Source organism: Mobula hypostoma, chromosome 10 (genome assembly GCF_963921235.1).
Source record: "Mobula hypostoma chromosome 10, sMobHyp1.1, whole genome shotgun sequence".
Taxonomy (NCBI): Eukaryota; Metazoa; Chordata; class Chondrichthyes; order Myliobatiformes; family Myliobatidae; genus Mobula; species Mobula hypostoma.
The window spans coordinates 125,312,232-125,330,792 of NC_086106.1; the positions used below are offsets into that span (position 1 = coordinate 125,312,232).

The 18,561-nt window shown below is 38.5% G+C and overlaps 1 protein-coding gene across 3 annotated transcripts in view; it reads right to left on the reverse strand.

Moving 5' to 3' along the window:
* The window catches only part of fmr1 (fragile X messenger ribonucleoprotein 1), a 95,939-nt gene that overhangs the window by 53,158 nt on the left and 24,220 nt on the right, over positions 1–18,561 (reverse strand). For all 3 annotated transcript variants that reach the window (XM_063061154.1, XM_063061157.1, XM_063061156.1), the window contains exons 3-7: positions 15,869–15,962; positions 10,200–10,271; positions 5,616–5,764; positions 5,388–5,481; positions 5,169–5,285 (exon numbers count right to left, since the gene is read on the reverse strand). In XM_063061154.1, coding sequence (XP_062917224.1) covers positions 5,169–5,285; positions 5,388–5,481; positions 5,616–5,764; positions 10,200–10,271; positions 15,869–15,962 — 526 coding nt within the window. The remainder of the gene's footprint in view (positions 1–5,168; positions 5,286–5,387; positions 5,482–5,615; positions 5,765–10,199; positions 10,272–15,868; positions 15,963–18,561) is intronic.

Here is an 18,561-nt window from a genome sequence, read left to right on the forward strand (position 1 = left end):
ATAAAAATTCCTTATTGTCCACCACATCATCTTAAAGAGTCAGGTTAATCTTCACAGTACGAGTGCAAGAGAAAACACTGTTCAGTTCTGCAACATTTCTGAATTCTCAGCAATGACTCTGGGGAAGGCCAACAGGGAACCAGTCCAAATACTGGAAGGCTATGCTTTAAGTGGATTAAAAATCTTGTTTAATTATTTAATGCTTTCATTCACTTACTCTCAAGTTCAAGTTAAATTGTCATTCAACCTTATATGAATACAGCCAAACAAAACAGTGTGAATCTTGAGCCAAACACAGTACCACCAGTCTTACAAAGCACAAGGCAAGATAGCATATACAGTGGCATGCAAAAGCTTGGGCACCCCTGGTCAAAATTTCTGTTGCTGTGAATAGCAAAGCAAGTAAAAGATGACCTGATTTCCAAAAGGAATAAAGTTAAAGATGACACATTTCTTTAATATTTTAAGCAAGATTACTTTTTTATCTCCGTCTTTTACAGTTTCAAAACGACAAAAAAGGAAAAGGGCCTGAAGCAAAAGTTTGGGCACCCTGCATGGTCAGCACTTAGTAACACCCCCTTTGGCAAGTATCACAGCTTGTAAACGCTTTCTGTAGCCAGCTAAGAGTCTTGCAATTCTTGTTTGGGGGATTTTCACCCATTCTTCCTTGCAAAAGGCTTCTAGTTCTGTGAGATTCTTGGGGCATCTTGCATGCTCTGCTCTTTTGAGGTCTATCCACAGATTTTCGATGATGTTTAGGTCGGGGGACTGTGAGGGCCATGGCAAAACCTTTAGCTTGCACCTCTTGAGGTAGTCCATTGTGGATTGAGGTGTGTTTAGGATCATTATCCTTTTGTAGAAGCCATCCTCTTTTCATCTTCAGCATTTTTACAGACGGTGTGATGTTTGCTTCCAGAATTTGCTGGTATTTAATTGAATTCATTCTTCCCTCTACCAGTGAAATGTTCCCCATGCCACTGGCTGCAACACAAGCCCAAAGCATGATCGATCCACTCCCGTGCTTAACAGCTGGAAAGGTGTTCTTTTCATGAAATTCTGCACCCTCTTTTCTCCAAACATACCTTTGCTCATTGCAGCCAAAAAGTTCTATTTTAACTTCATCAGTCCACAAGACTTGTTTCCAAAATGCATCAGCCTTGTTTAGATGTTCCTTTATAAAGTTCTGACGCTGAATTTTGTGGTGAGGACACAGGAAAGGTTTTCTTCTGATGACCCTTCCATGAAGGTCATATTTGTGCAGGTGTCACTGCACAGTAGAACAGTGCACCACCACTCCAGAGTCTGCTAAATCTTCCTGAAGGTCTCTTGCAATCTAATGGGAGTTTTGATTTGCCTTTTTAGCAATCCTAAGAGCAGTTCTCTTGGAAAGTTTTCTTGGTCTTCCAGACCTCAACTTGACCTCCACCGTTCCTGTTAACTGCCATTTCTTAATTACATTACGAACTGAGGAAACGGCTACCTGAAAACGCTTTGCTATCTTCTTATAGCCTTCTCCTGCTTTGTGGACATCATTTATTTTAATTTTCAGAGTGCTAGGCAGCTGCTTAGAGGAGCCCATGGCTGCTGATTGTTGGGACAAGGTTTGAGGAGTCAGGGTATTTATAAAGCTTTGAAATTTGCATCACCTGGCCTTTCCTAACAACGACTGTGAACAAGCCATAGCCCTAACAAGCTAATTAAGGCCTGAGACCTTGGTAAAAGTTATCTGAGTGCTCACAACACGCTGGAGGAACTCAGCAGGTCGGGCAGCATCCGTGGAAAAAGATCGTTCGACGTTTTGGGCTGGAACCCTTCGTCAGGACCCGTCAACGTTTCCGGCCGGAACCCTTCGTCAGGACTCTGCTTTGACCCCAGCACCTGCAGATTATTTTCTGTTATCTGAGAGCTCAAATCTCTTGGGGTGCCCAAACTTTTCCATGGTGCTCCTTTTTTTCCACTAAAATTGTACAAAACAAAAATAATACACTAATCTTGCTTAAAATGTTGTGAAGAATGTTTCATCTTTAACTTTATGACTTTTAGAGATCAGTTCATCTTAACTATTCACAGTAACAGAAATTTTGATCGGGGTGCCCAAACTTTTGCATGCCACTGTACTGTAAGACAGCAGTAAAATGCAGTCACACAAAAAATTAGTCTAAGTCCCTAAGTCCATGAATGTTGCAACAGTCTGCAGTCGAACATAATATATCTTAACTTCTGCCGAGTAAGTACTGGAGAGTAGCACGGAGTCCAGCATGTACACTGTGCCACACTGCCTCCGGCACCCCAATGGAGAGCGCGCGCGCGCACACACACACACGTACGTACTGCACTTTACTGCTGCTGCAGTAAAAGAAACAAATTTGAGCGTTGATAACATTATTCTGATGTGGGTCTCTATTGTAGTGAAGGGGGACAGGAGAGGGTAATCATGGTTGGAAAAAGTAGAAGGGAGGGGTGAGGGGTGAGATTGTGGAATGATCAATAAACCAATTGTTTGGAATCAAATAACAGCCCTAGCCTCTGGCGCTCTTTCTCTGCCACTTGTCCCACACGCCTTCTGCCGTGCCCCACCCTCACCATTCCCAACATCCCTTGCCCCACCAGATTTACATAATTTACATACTCGCTCTCCACACTATGTTGACAAACATAGTACTGTGTAAAAATCCTAAGCACCCTAGCTATATACATGTATTTAAGACTTTTGCACTGTACTGTGGTTCCAATTATCCCGAGACTGTCTGAAAAAGAATATTACAAGGGGAAATTCTGTCCCCAGTATTATTGGTATGCAAGGTTTCTCAAGTGCAATAGCACAGCAAGCAAAGTCAAGATCGAAATTTAAATGTTACTGGAACTTGTTTTAACCTATGCAAACAATTCTATTGATGCAGGACTGCCAAAATGATCTGTTGTCAACTTCCAAGTATCACTTTGTATAGCAGAAAATTAAAATGAAACATCAAAGTTCAGTACATTTTTAAAACTAAATTTAACTCACATTTAAAAAAAACTATCTGCACATACTGTTTCCCTAAATTTTAATACTATAATACCTAAAGTAGGTGGGTCACTGAGAAAGCTTACATCACTACTCCATAGGATTATGTTACACATCTAAACAGATTTTATAGATGCTGGAAATCCAGGGCAATGCACACAGAATGTTAGAGGAAATCAGTAAGTCGAACAGCATCCATGGAGGGGAATGAATTGGGTCCTGATGAAGCGTCTTGGCCCTAAACATCAATTGTTTATTCCCCTGCATAGATGCTGCCTGACCTGCTGAGTTCCCCTAGCATTCTGTGTGGGAAACAGACCTGTGGCTTATCTTAAGCTGGATTAAAAAAGTAATTTTTCAGCACTTAGGAGTGTCTTCAACTAAATATGAGAGATACCCTACTTCCATTCAGTTGTTCAAAATCGAAACTGGTAGTATTGATGTTCTAAATGAAACAGCTATGCATTATGTGAAAAATCACATATGCACATAATTGCTAATGCAGAGCACAGCAATCCAGAGGGTGTCAATACCTTCAGAAAAAGACAGAGTTGACCTAAGTATTGTTAAGAGCTTATGTCACGAGGGTGTATCGCTAAGGGTTTACGAGGCATTGGTCAAATGGCACTAGGAATAGTATGAGCAGTTTTGGGCAACTTATCTAAGAAAGGATATGCTGGCATTGGAGAGGGTCCAGAATGAAAGAATGAAAGGGTGAGGGGCATTTGATGGTTCTGAGCCTGTACTTGCTGGAGTTTAGAAGGAAGTGGGGGGGAGGGAAGAAATCTCATTGGAAGTTATCAAATATTGAAAGTCCTAGACAGAGTGGATGTCGAGAGAATGTTTACTATAGTGGAGGAGTTTAGGACCAGAGGGTACAACCTTGGAATAGTAGGACGTCTCTTTATAGAGTAGAGATGAGAAGGAATTTCTTCAGCCAGAGGGTGGTGAATCTGTGAAATTCATTGCCAGGGATGACTGCAGAGGCCAAGTCATTTGGTCTATTTAAAGTGGAGGTTGATAGTAAAACCATCAAAGATTATGGAGAGGAGACGGGTGAATGGGGTTGCAAGATATAATTCTGCTCCTTTGTCTTATGGTAACATTATGTGTGAGATTCTGTAATATTCTATCAGCTGCAGAGAATACATAAAAAGCAGTTTCATGCACAGGCATTTTGAATACAAAAAATGAAAATAATAGGAAAGTGATTTTAAAAAGCACAAGTTGTTGCTGAATTAACATACCTTCAAATATAAACTGCTTCTAATGTGAACATTAAAAAAGCTTAAAAATGTCCTTACCAGAACAAGTTGAAATCTACCCATTTCCTTTGGTCACTATAATAAAAAGGTCATTTTATTGACACCCGTGCTGGATTTCGATGGACTGTCAGCACCATTATTTATAATGCAAATTAAAACTCATTTTGCTAGATTTCCTTTCTCAGCTCTAGATTCATCACTCAAACGTCCTAATATTGAGAACTGTGAGTGTATGTACAGTTTAGAAATACGAGGCTGAAGAACACTACTGTCCAAAAGTGATTTACTAATAGGTAGTATATGAGAAACTGCAGAGATTTGTAGGCACAACTCAGCACATTACAGAAACAAGCCTCCCTTCCATGGACACTGTCTATACATCTGCCTGCCTCAGTAAAGCAGCCAACATAATCTAAGACCCCACACAACCTGGACGTTCTCTCTTTTCCCTTCTTCCATCGGCAGAAGATACAAAAGACTGAAAGCATGTACCACCAGACTTGAGGACAGCTTCTACTCTGTTCTAGTAAAAGTATTAAATTCGTCCCTCACATGATAAGGTGGACTCTTGACCTCACAATCTTCCTTATGATCTTGCACCTAATTGCTTACCTGGACTGCACTTCCTCTACAGCTGCTACAACACTTCATTCTGCATTTTGTTATTGCTTTAAATTATTCTACCTCAATTAACTAGTGCAATGATTTGATCTGTATAAATAGTATGAAAGGCTGCTACATCTCCGTACATGTGACAATAATGAACCAATCAAACCAACCAATTCACAGCATAGCTTTTTGTTTCTTACGTAGCTATGTTTCACAGTAAGATTTCCCTCCCATATTGGATTGCCAAAGAAAGTTGCACTTGGAGAAGCTGAACCATTTGAACATACCTCCAGCTGTTTGCTTGCCTCTTCATTCCTCAACATCAGAGTCAACTTCGTCCGAATACTTCTGAAATGCATGTCACTCAGCATGCTTGCTCGCTTCGCCGTCATTTCATTGGTGGACTGGGGTTTTGCAAAGAATGCTGTGTTAGGATCACATTGCTACAACAAAACTTAACATTTAGTATATTATAAAAGCACCAAAAGGGAAAGTGACACACATACCAAAACAACTAGTTGATTGCTTTCTGAATCAAAGTACACGCAGTAAGCACCAATAGCTTTTTTAAAATCCTTATGTGCAGATTCGTTGGCACATCTAGAAATACACAATTAGAAATGCTGAAAGACTACAGAATGCTTCAATGATTTTCTAACCAATGCAACAGAAAACATTTAATAGAATAGTCATGAAGTTCTTGTTTAGCTTGTGATAAATTCACTTTTACTTACGCACGCCTCAGGTCATCAGGAACGTCAAGTTTTATTTTGTGAAATGTGCTTTTTGTTGCAGGCTTATTGGGGTTGATAGGTCGCAGTCGTTCCACAGTGACTATTTCATTGAATGTTGCATCACAAACAGCATACTCTATAACATAAAACTGAAAAATGTTTTTTGTAAGAGATCTTTAAAATTTGTACTTTGCTTACACCAAGTACCAAAATCACTCTTTACAATCACAAACAAAATTTCTCATTAATACTGCAGTTGCAATGGGAAGCTCTTTAGTGCTAAGCAAAGACCACTATTTTGTTTTCAATGAACTTAGGATGTTTATCACTCAACTTAGATGCCCACAGTTCATAAAGTGCTTGATATGAATTAATTTGGAACAACGTGGATACTTCATTCTTGCTTTCTTCAAGAAGCAAGTTTCTGTGCAAATTTTAGACATTATAATGAACTGATCCAAATTCTAATTAAAAATGAAATCAAGTTTATTAACAGTAAGCTTTGGACATCAGAGTTTCTAACTCTGTCCCCTTAGCAAACATGGAAAGCAGCGGGCTTTTAAATTAATTTCCATTGAATTGCCATTACTAATCAGCCACAATCACCAATATGTCCATTTGCATAGTAGCTGTTGCGACACACCTATCCACTGTTTGCTGCTGAAAACCGAGATACGTTAAAGGAAGATGTTTCCTGCAAAAAGATCATAAGACAACAAACTAATGCAAGAGGTCACTTTCTTTTCTCTCTCATAGAGAAGGCATGGAAGTGGCTATACTTCATCAGGAGCTTGAGGTGATTTGCTATGTCAAAGTCCAGCAAATTTCCATAGATGTTCCATGGACAGCATTCTGACTGGTTGTATCAAAGTTCAAATGTTCAAAGTACACTTATTATCAATATATACTATATACAACCTTGAGATTCGCCTTGTTGCAGACAGCCACAAAACAAAGGAACACAATAGAACCCTTTCAAAAAAAAACCCACACAACAAAATCTGTCAAACACACAATGTGTGGGGAAGAAAAGAACAAATTGTGAAACAATTCACAGATGCAGAGCCCAATCAGCGATGAGGTGAGTAAAGCCTTATGGCAGCAGGGCAACAACTTCTCCCAAACCTGGTGGTGTGGGGCCCAAGACTCCTGCACCTCCCATCCAATGATAGTAATGGGGGGGGGGGGGGCGAGACAGGGCAAAATGATGCTGGAGAGGTAGTAATCGGGGATAAGGAAATGGTAGACAAACTGAATAAGTATTTTGCATCAGTTTTCACTGTGGAAGACACTGCAGTATGTCAAAGGCTCAAGAGTGTCAGGGGGAGGAGTGAGTGAAGTTGCCATTACTAGGGAATAGGTGTTGAGACACTGAACATTCTAAAGATAGATTAAGTCACCTGGTCTACACTCCAGGGTTCTGAATGAGGTGACCGAAGAGATTATTGAGGCATTAAGTAATGATCTTTCAAGAATCATTAAATTCTGGTGGCATGGTTCTGGAGGAATGGAAAATTGCAAATGTCACTTCACTCTTCAAGAAAGGAAAGAGGCAGAAGAAAATAAATTACAAGCCAGTAAGTCTGACCTCAGTGGTTGGGAAGATGTTGGAAGTCGATTATTAAAAATGTGGTTTTAGGGTTCTTGGAGGGACATGATAAAATAGGACAGTCAGCAAACTTTCTTTAAGGGAAAATCTTGCCTGACATATCTGTTGGAATTTTTTTGAAGAAAAAGCAAGTAGGATAGACAAAGGAGAATTGGTGGATGTTACGTACTTGAATTTTTAGAAGGCTTTTGACAAGATGCCACACATGAAACTACTTAACAACCTACGAGCCCATGGTATTACAGGAAAGATACTAGCATGGATAGAGCATTGGTTGATTGGCAGGAGGCAAAGAGTGGAATAAAAGGAGCCTTTTCTGGTTGGCTGCCAGTGACTAGTGGTGTTCCACAGGGGTCTGTGTTGGGACCAGTACTTTTTACATTATATGTCAATGATTTGGATGATGGAATTGATAGCTTTGTTGAAAGGTTTCCAGGTGATATGAAGATAGGTGGAGGGGTAGGTAGTTTTGAGGAAGTCGAGAGGCTACAGAAGGACTTTGACAGATTTCAAGAATGGGCAAAGAAATGGCAGATGGAAGACAGTGTCAGGAAGTTTATCATACACTTTTGTAGAAGAAAAGAAAGGCTGAACAATTTTCTAAATGGAGAGAAAATACAATAAAAAAACTGGCATGCAAAGGTACTTGGGAGTCCTTGTGCAGGATTCCCTAAAAAATAAATTGCAGGTTTGAATCTGTGGTGAGGAAGGTAAATGCAACGTTAGCATTCACTTCAAGATGACTAGAAAGTAAAAGCAAGGATGCAACGTTGAAACTTTATAAAGCACTGGTGAGGCCTCACTTGCGAGTATTGTGAGCAGTTTTGGGACCCTTATCTTAGAAAGAATGTACTGAACCTGGAAAGATTCAAAGAAGATTCCAGAAAATGATAACAGGATTGAATGGCTTGTCATATGAAGAGCATTTGATGGCTCTGCACTTGTATTCACTAAAATTCAGATGAATGAGGGGTGACCTCATTGAAATCTATTGAATGGTGAAAGGCCACTTCTTTATATGTTATATGTCAACGATTTGAATGAAGGAATTGATAGCTTTGTGAATTAATACATTTGCAGGGGATATGAACATAAGTGGAGGGCCAGGTAGTTTTGAGGAAGTAGAGAGCCCAAAGAAGGACTTAAAACAGATTAGGAGAATGGGCAAAGAAGTAGCAGATGAAATACAGTGTCAGTAAGTGTATGGTCATGCACCTTGGTACAGAAAATAAAAACACTGAATATTTTCTGAATGGAGAGAAAATTCAAACACCTGAGGTGCAAAGGGACTTGGAAGTCATCATACAGGATTCCTCAAAGGTTAATTTGCAGGTTGAGTCAGTGGTGAGGAAGGTAAATGCAATCTTAGCATTCATTTCAAGAGGACTAGAATATAAAAGCAAAGATGTATTATTCAGGTATTGTTAAGGCATTATAAGGCACTGGTGAGGCTTCATTTGGAGTACTGTGAGCAGTTTTGGGCCTCTTATCTAAGAATGAATGTGCTGACATTGGAGAGGGTTCAAAGGAGGTTCATGAAAATGATTCTGGGATTGAAAGGCTTATCATACCAGGCCTGTACTAACTGGAATTCAGAGAATGAGGAGGGATCACATAGAAACCTATCGATTGTTGAAAGGCCTCGAGAGTAGATTTGGAGAGGATGTTTCCGAAGGTGGGGGGAAGTCTAACAACAGAGAACGCAGCCTCAAAATAGAGGGACATCCATTTAGAATGCAGATTAGGAGGAATTTCTTTCGCCAGAGAGTGATGAATCTGTGGAATTCGTTGCCACTGATGACTGCGAAGGCCAAGTCACTGGGTATACTTAAGGTAGAAGTTGATTAGTCAGGGCATGAAGGGATATGGTCAGAAGGCAGGAGATTGGGGCTGAGAGGGAAACAGTCAGCCATGATGAAATAGTGGAGCAGACTCAACGGGCCAAATGGCCTAATCCTGTTCCTATATCTTATGGACTTATGGTCTAAAAGCAGGCAGACGGTGCTGAACACCTGTTTGTTTTCTGCTCCCATCCTTGATTTTAATCTTGCTTGCACTTTAACTGCTGTGGAGAAATAGAGCCGATCATTAGTTCATGTTTCGCCATTGAGCATCGACGCAGCATACACCCCCAGCAATGACCTCACCCGTTATATCTGCTCTTGAGAGTGTAGTTTGCCGAATCCGCCAGGAGACTGCAAAAGTACCAGATTATTTAGTCAACTCACAGGTCCATCCTTAAAAGGGAAATTATAGGCTGCAACCAATCACAGTTCAGAAAAAATATATCTAGAAGCAGAAGAGTATCTAGTAGTTTTGTGAGCTGTCTGCAACATCGTGGCTAGTGCCATCTTCTTATACAGCTCGGTATTGAGGCTCCAATGCACAGAATCAGAAAAAGATGAGAGGATTGTAAATTCAGACAGTTCTATGTCAGGCACTAATCTCTCCACCATTGAAAATATCTTCAAAAGGACAGGCCTCAAGAAGGTGGCATCCATCACAAGGGCCCCCCACACTCTTATTACAATTATCAGAGATGAGGTACGGGAACTTGAAGATGCAAACTGAACATTTTAGGACCAGCTTCTCTGTCATCAGTTTTCTGAGTGGTCCTTGAATCCATGACAATTACCTCCATTATTTTGCTCTCTTTCTGCACTATTGAATCTTCTATTTCTTAATGTAAATTCCAGTAACTATGTATTGTACTGCTGCCACAAAACAAATTTGAATCAACCTCTATCAGTGATAATAAACCTGATTTTGTACACTTGATTTCATTACATGATACTATGCCGAACGTGTATGACGAGAACAGGTTTATTTAAAATAGGAATAAGTAACTTAGAACATGCAAATTTGCAGATAATTTAAGATGCAGTATCAATCTGTAAAAAACACAACATTGACCAGTAACATTAATGTATTATCCATCAAAATGGAACTTGAATTTTAATAGCAAAATAGCTTACTTCACCCTTCATCATTCTAACTTTGGCCAACCACCAGCCGCAAGGTTCTTTCTCATTTGCTCGAGAATAGACCTAGGAAAATTACAAAAATACTACTTTTAGAAAGAAAAGTTCAGCAAGACACAAATGTAAAAAATATACTCACTGGCCACTTTATTAGATACACCTGTTCATGAATGCAAATATCTAATTAGCCAATTATGTGGCATTAACTCAAAGCATAAAAGCATGCAGACATGGTCAAGAGGTTCTGTTGTTGTTCAGACCAATCATCAAAATTGGGAGAAATGCAATCTAAATGACTTTGATCGTAGAATGATTGTTGACGGTTTGAGTATCTCAGAAATCTTCTGGGATCTCTGGAGTTTACTGAGAATGGTACGGAAACAAAAAAAAACCCATCCAGAATGTGGTACTTCTGTGGGCAAAAATGCCTTGTTAATGAAGTTAGAGGAAAATGGCCAGACTAGTTCAAACTGATAGGAAGGCGACAGCAATTAAAATAACCATGCGTTACAACAGTGATGTGCAGAACAGCAGTTCTGAATGCACACCTTGGCAAATCTTGAAGTGAATGATAACAAAAGATTACAAACATACACTCAGTGGTCACTTTATTAGGTATAGAAAATACTGAGTAAAGTGACCACTGAGTGAATGATTGATTTATTTTATTTTGCTGTTTTGTAGTGAAACAAAATGAAACATTCTGGATCTGGATGCCTTTCTTTAATTATAGTTCAACTGCCCTATTCATTTGCTTAGATCTACATTCTGCATATTCAATGGGCATTTATTACCTGCACCATATACATAACCATTAGACTGTTTTACTTTTACAAGCTTTTAAGTAGTCTTAAATACTGATGAAATGTTACATGGTTACAGTTACCAGTTTAATGTAATTAAGTACAAATCTATTTTTCAGTTTGTTAGATGATTCTGGAATGTTTAAATATTCATCTGGATGCAATCCAGGTACCCAGGGTAGCATAATTTAGGTACTGACTAGTAACTCAACAGCTGCAAATTAAAATTCAAAGGTGAGTAACTTAGCTAAAAAAAGCTACAAATCATGTAGTTTTAAAAGTAAGATTTACATGGGTATGGGAAAACAACTGATTGGTGAGACTAAGCTGAAAAAGGTACAATGTGTCAACTGATCTCCTTCTGTGCTGATGACTCCATGAATTAGCAATGGGAAAATGTCAACACGAGCTATTTTGTTCTTTTACAAACTCAACAGATTTAACTAAGTTCTTCAAAGAAAGAGAATGTGCCATTGAGTAGTATACTGGACTAGTTTTCCACAATCACAAATAGAGTTGATGTAGAACAAACTTTCAATGGTATGGTAGCAATTCTATGGAAGTTGAGGCATTTGTCCACACAGCAAGAGCTTTATCCCTGGACCAACCTGCAAACTGAAGATACTGAATATAAAGTCTTTACCAAAGAAAACAAAATTATCTTGTCCAGTATTTGAAAAAGATCCTGAAGGAGGGTCTTGGCCCGAAATGTTAACTGTTTACTCTTTCCATTGATGCTGTCTGACCTGCTGAGTTCCTCCAGTGTTCTGTATGCGTTACTTTGGATTTCGAGCATCTGCAGACTTTTTTGTGTAGTAGAAATTCTACTCCTTTCTTCTCTAGATGATACATGTTCAAAGTGGATTCATCCCCTTAATAAAAATTTTACACCTTTCAACCCTTCAAAACTGCAGCAAGATATTTTATTTATTTCATTTAGAGAATAAGCGTGGAACAGGCTCTTTCAGCCCAACGAGCTGCATTGCCCAGCAACCCACCTATTTAACCCTGGCCAAATCACAGGACAACTTTCAATGAGCAATTAATCTACAAACTATGTACGTCTTTGGACTGTGGGAGGAAACTGGAGTACCCAAAGGAAACCCACACACATGAGACATATGCATAAACCTTCTTACTGAGGATGCCGGAATTGAACTCCGAGCTGTAATACCAGTGACTCAGAATATCTTCATGTATAAATAAAATGGCAGATGTTAGCCAGAAAGATTTAAAAAAACCTTTATTCCATCTGTCCAAAGATTTAGATATGGTTGACTTAGAAGCAGGGGATTTGTAGTTAGCTACTACAGTAAACCAACTTTGGATCCATTTGAAAGGAAAACTTCCAAAGGTTATGTAAACAACAAAATTGATAAAATGATCAATCACATATTACGATAAGTTGAAGGGGGAGATATTCAGGTATCATTTGCACCCTGCATAATTAAATTTAATCTGCAAAAATTTGAATTAGATCAGTCAATTTTATCCCTTTCAAGTCTCCTGCCTCTGTTTTTTTAATTCAATAATATGAAAATTATATCCAACAAGTCCTGGAAATTAATTCAGGGAAAAGACTCAATATTTAGGCTTCTTTGGGATGGTCAAGATTTTTTAATGTAGTAAAACTCTAGCAACAGTAATGTAGCGTTTAGTGCACTGCTATTACAACGTGAAGTGTCAGAGTTCAGAGTTCAATCCCGATGCTGTCTGTAAGTTTGTATGTCTTTCCTATGAGACATATGGGTTTCCTCTGGGCACTCTGGTTTCTTCCCAGAGTCCAAAGATATACTGGTTAGTAGACTAATTGGTCATTGTAAATTGTCCTCTGTTTTTGGCCATTATACTAAACTCTACGTTTGGCGTAAGCCAAACACTGCACATCATCAAAAACACACCATCCCCACCATGAAGCACAGTCGTGGCTACATCAAACTATGAGGATGAAGCATCCTCATAGCTTGATGTAGCAACCACTATGCTTCACGGCAGCGGCCCTGGAAGGCTTGTGAAGGTAGAGGGTAGAATGAATGCAGCAAAATATGGGAAAGTCCTTGAGGAAATCCTGATCCAGTTTGCAAGAGAACTGCGACTTGGGAGAAGATTTTTTTTCCAGCAAGACACTGAACCCCAAGCATAAAGACAAAGTTACACAGGAATGGCTTAAAAACTACCAAGTTAATGTCCTGGAATGGTCAAGTCAAGAGTCCAGACCTCAATCCAACTGAGAATTTGTGGCTGGACTTAAAGGGCTGTTCACTCACGATCCCCACACGTTGAGAGTTTGAGCAAATTTGTAAAAGAGGAATGGGGAAAAATTGAAGTGTCCAGATGTGCAAAGCTAATAGAGACCTATCCACATAGACTCAAGGCTGTAATTGCTGCCAAAAGTGCATCTACTAAATACTGACTTGAAGGGGGTGAGTAATTATGCAATCAATTATTTTGTGTTAATAATTATAACAAATTTAGACCAATGTGTAGAAATTTGTTTTCACTTTGACATGAAGGAGTCTTTACTGTTGATCAGCGTCAAAAAAGTCAAATTAAATCCACTGCGATTCAAACTTACGGAGTGGTGGTGGTGGGGAGTGAATACTTTTCATAGGCACTGCATATAAAAAAAAGATGCAAAATATATCAAATTTGGGAAAATGGAGAAAATATGTTTAATTAAAATACGAAAAAATAGCTAGAAATAAAAAGTTAATTAAATGACACAGAAACACAAAATGCGTTTCTCAAATGTTTGTTTCAATTAATATTGTTTGCCAACACTACACTAAAGCTGATTTTAATTCAAGTTTTCTGCTCCCACATGGCATAAAAAGGCTATTAATGTGCTAATAGATTTACTAACCAAAATTATTGTACATTTTGTAATATTTCACTTTTATCCTCATATTTCTCTTTTCCACCCATTCTCCCAACTATTATTCCCCATTTTGAACTTGTATATTGAACCTCCTGATTTTTTTTTGTTCCCAATCGCCTTTCCTTAATCATACTGTTCAAAATGAGGGTAGGAATATTGAGAGAAAAGGTAATTCTTTTTGGAGTTGATTTAAGGCAGAGAAGCTCTGCTACTAGAGGAATAAAAGATCTTTGTCTGCCCTTCACATTCAGGAGTGCCTAAATTAGAATCATTCTGATGGAGTTCCAAGCACTAAAACTTTACAATCATGCAAAGATTGGAAAAAAAAAGCATACAACTGTTAGAGTTTCAACAATTTCCACACCACCTACCCTGCAAAACTGTGAGAAAAGTTTGTTAATCAACAGTGAAGCTTTGACTTTAGATTAACTGCAAGGGAAGTGCAAAAGGATTTTTTCTCTCACCGTGCATGGAGACCATTAAAATCTGTTTTCAGCTAAGTGGATACTGAGGCTGTGATTGCATTACAGAAAAAAAGGACATATTTTTAAAAATGGAATAAAGGCCATAGGGAAGGGAAATAGCATTGCAACAAATATTCCCACTTGCAGAATCAGTAAAACATAGGCACAGACCAAATCACTTCATTCAGTAAGGAAGTTACTATCATCCCATGTCATATGATGTAATTTTTTTTCCAAGGCATATTGAGTATATAATGCAGGTTATTGCAACTTTTTAAGAAACTGAATTTTTACCTTTAAGAGATTAACTTAATACAGGTCCACAATGCCTTATCCGAAATCCTTGGGGTCAGTTGCATTTCGGAATTCAGGATTTTTTGGATTTCAGACCCCCCCCACCCCCGATACCAAAAAACACGTATGCTCAAGTCCCTTATTTAATCTTAGTGTGGTGGATTTTAGGACCAAGCGGCGCATCAAACCTATGCATATCCTCCCGCATACATTAAGTCATCTCTAAGATTACTTATAATACCTAATACGATGTAAATGCTATGTAAATAATTGTTATACTGTATTATTTAGGGAATAACGACAAGAAGAAATTTTATTTCCAACAAAAACATAAAAATATACAGCTTCAAACGAACCGAATCAAACACATGGTAAATGACTTATTGGAATAAATGTAGAACGTTACTGTCACTATAAAACTTCAGTAACTTGTCTTTCTGTTTATTTAAATCATATACAGTGGTAGTTCTAACACTATTTTCTTCAGTAAGATGCCGCACAGACACACCACGATCAAGCTTCTGCAATAACTCTATTTTCTGCGTTATTGATAGAGAAGATTCCTTCTCTTTCTCTCATTGTTACCCATAGAGGTATCTGCAGCTCTTTTTGACATTTTCAGTGAAATTAAACACAAAGTCAACAGTGAACACAAAATATCAGCGAACAGCAAATGCACGTGTAACCAGTACGAGCACTGAGCCACAACTGACATCTGGCGGCCTCTGCTAGACATACAAAAACAACCTTTAAAGGACAGTGGGGCAGTTACAAAGAAAGGACTAGAATCTAGCCTTTTAGAAGAATATAGACCAAATGCTAGCAAATGGGATGAGCTTAGATGTAGCACTTTGGTCAGCACCTACCAATTGGGCTAAAGGAACTGCTTCCATATTGTGTGGTTCTGACTCTGATAAGAGTGTCCCAAAATTAATTAAAATGCAGTTTTTAAATAAAAGTGTGAACTAATTTAGTCTGAAGTGCTTGATTAGATTTCATATCCATTAACTACACTTCATTTAAAAATGTGTAAACTGGAAATCTGAACTAAATACAGAAATTGCCAGACATATTTAGGTCAGTCAGTATCTGTACAAAGAAACAGTTAACTTTTCAGGTCAATCACCTTTCATTAGAATGAAGTACTTCAGTGAATTCACCTTACAGTAACTTACAGTAGTTAAAACACTATACCACACACTACTTTCACAGGTAATCACATACCTCAACATCATCACCTTCGTTAATATCTTTATGATAATCTGCTGGTGGTGGAAATCGTACATCATGGAAAGGAATCTGTCTTTCAGGCTGCCAGCTGAAAACAGAATTTGAAAGATTTGATTTAAAGAATTAAACATTAATAAAAGCAATATGTTATCCCTTTAAGAACAACAAGGACAAACCAATAAATTATAGGCTGGTGAGCCTTAGAACAGTGGTTCTGAAATTACTGAAGATTCTTAGATACAATTTGCCTGCATTTGGAAAAAAACATAACATGGACATATTAGGGAATGTCAGCACTCATGTTTATGTGGGGTTCTGCCTCAAATTTGTTTAAATGTTTTGAGATAATTGATAAGGATAGGGTAGAGTATGTTGTATACATGGGCATTAGTAAATCACTCGGCAAGGTCCCTCATGGTAGGCTAGTCCAGAAGATTAAATCATCAGGGATCCATAATGAGGTGACAAGTTGGATAGAAAATTGGCCAGATCGTAGGACTGTTCTGACAGAAGACTGTGATCAGTGCCGAGATCTCTGTTGTGTGATCGAGATGAAAATCTAAGTAGTTTGATTAACAAGTCTGCAGATGATATAGATATTGGATAATGAAGAAAGGTTTTGAAGTAATAGAGCAGAATACAGAAGAGTTGGAAACTTGAATCAAGAACAGCAGATGGAATTATGATTCTAACTCCAAGGTTCTGCGTTTTGAGAGTTCAAATGCAAGAGGAAAGTGCCCAGTAAATAGACTTCTTCTCAGGATGGAAAGGTCTAATTTAAACAAAATATACAACGCAAGTTTTTATTTTTACACAGTGGAAGATGCCTGGAAAGTGCTGCCAGCGGAGATGGTAGAAGCAAATACACAAGATCATAAGTAAGAGTAGAATTAGTCCATTCAGCCCATTGAGTCCACTCTACCATTCCATGACTGATTCATTATCCCTCTCAACTCCATTCTCCTGCCTTCTTCCCATAACCTTTGACGCTGACTAATCAAGAACCTATCAATATCTGCAAGACATTTAGTCAAGACACATGAACAAGCAGGGACATGGCATCCTGAACTGCAGAGACATGGTAGGGGAACAGACCTGTATCTCCATCTAAGCTTATCCATAAAAGCAAGTGAGCTTCTTGCTTGAATGTGCTTTCCTCTTGGCAGAACCAGATTTTGAGTTCTGCTGCTTGATTTTGAAATGCTCATCAGCATATTGCTACTTATACAAAAGGTCTCATATAGGCTTTCAGATTTCAGCACGGTAAACAGGTCCTTCTGCTCCAACAATGGCGCTGCCCAATTACACCCATGTGATCAATTAACCTGTACATCTGTGGAATGTGAGAAGAAATCAAAACACCCACAGAAAACCCACATGGGTCAGGGAAGAACGTACAAACTCCTTATAGACAGCGGTGGAACTGGACCTGGGTCACTGGTGCTGTAATAGTGTTACGTTAACTGTTACATTGCCGTCGCCCAAAATGTACTGTAATATTTCTCTAAATCCTATATTTAATCATAACATCAACCTCACTGACATAGCTGCATAGTGCTCACAATTCTTAATGCTTAAATGCTGTCTTGTACCATTTTAACATTTGACATAAGGGCTTCTTGTCGAAAGATTGGATACAGAACTCAGTATCATATTTTCTCTACAAAACTATCAGACTCTCGTCAATTTGCCCCACTTCGACTCTTGATTTCCAAACTAGGACCAGAAAAAGGCCTAACAATTAAAAGTACTTTCCATCAACACACCCAAAATGCTGGAGGAACTCAAGTCAGGCAACGTTATGGAGGGAAATCAACAGCTGACATTTCAGACTGAGACCCTCATCAGGACTGGGTATCATTGCCTTGGCCCTTGCAGATAAAATTCATGCTGCAGATAAACTGCACAAGAAATATGGCAGCAAAACCAAAATCAACAAAGGATGGTACTAGCGACCCAGAGATTATTAGGAAACCATGATCTAGCAAAGACAGGGTGAAAAACTGAATTCAGTAACTGATACCCATCACATAGCAACCTCATATCCTACCGCTATCTTTCATTCAAATTAAATACAGTGATCATTCAAAAAGTCAACGTTTGTTCACTCCAGACTTCCCTATTGGGAGCCATGAACTTGGAATTGCTTGGTGTATTCTGACCATATTGATGGACAACCTATGTGGGTAGTTGAGAAAGCTGCAATAGTAAGTGTCTGGAGACATACGCAGGCTCGTATGGGAAAAATTACATCCCTAAGTGTAATGCTACAGCTTTTTCAACTTGGCTAGGAGAGCCATTTTTCTGAAGTGGAAGGATTCTAATCCACCTACTGTCTTTTATTGGCTTGCCTCCATTATGTCCTGCTTAAGTTTAGATACATCCTTTAAATTTAAGCAAATCTGGCGACCTTTTAGTCAATATTTTCATTTGATTTGATTTATTACTCTTCCAATTACTTTTTTTTCTTTCGAAGTTTTAGATTTGATCAGAAAGTCTTTCCTTTTTTTTGTCGTATCCTCAGAATGGACTGCCCAGTCCCTTTTTTTTTCCTTTTCTCATAGTATAGTGGGATCTTTTTCTTCTCATTTTAAAAATTTTAAGTTTTATTTTCTCTCTCTATGAATTGATAAGAGGAGAATTAGCTGTCTTTTTTATTATATACTACATATTAGTTTAATACTATG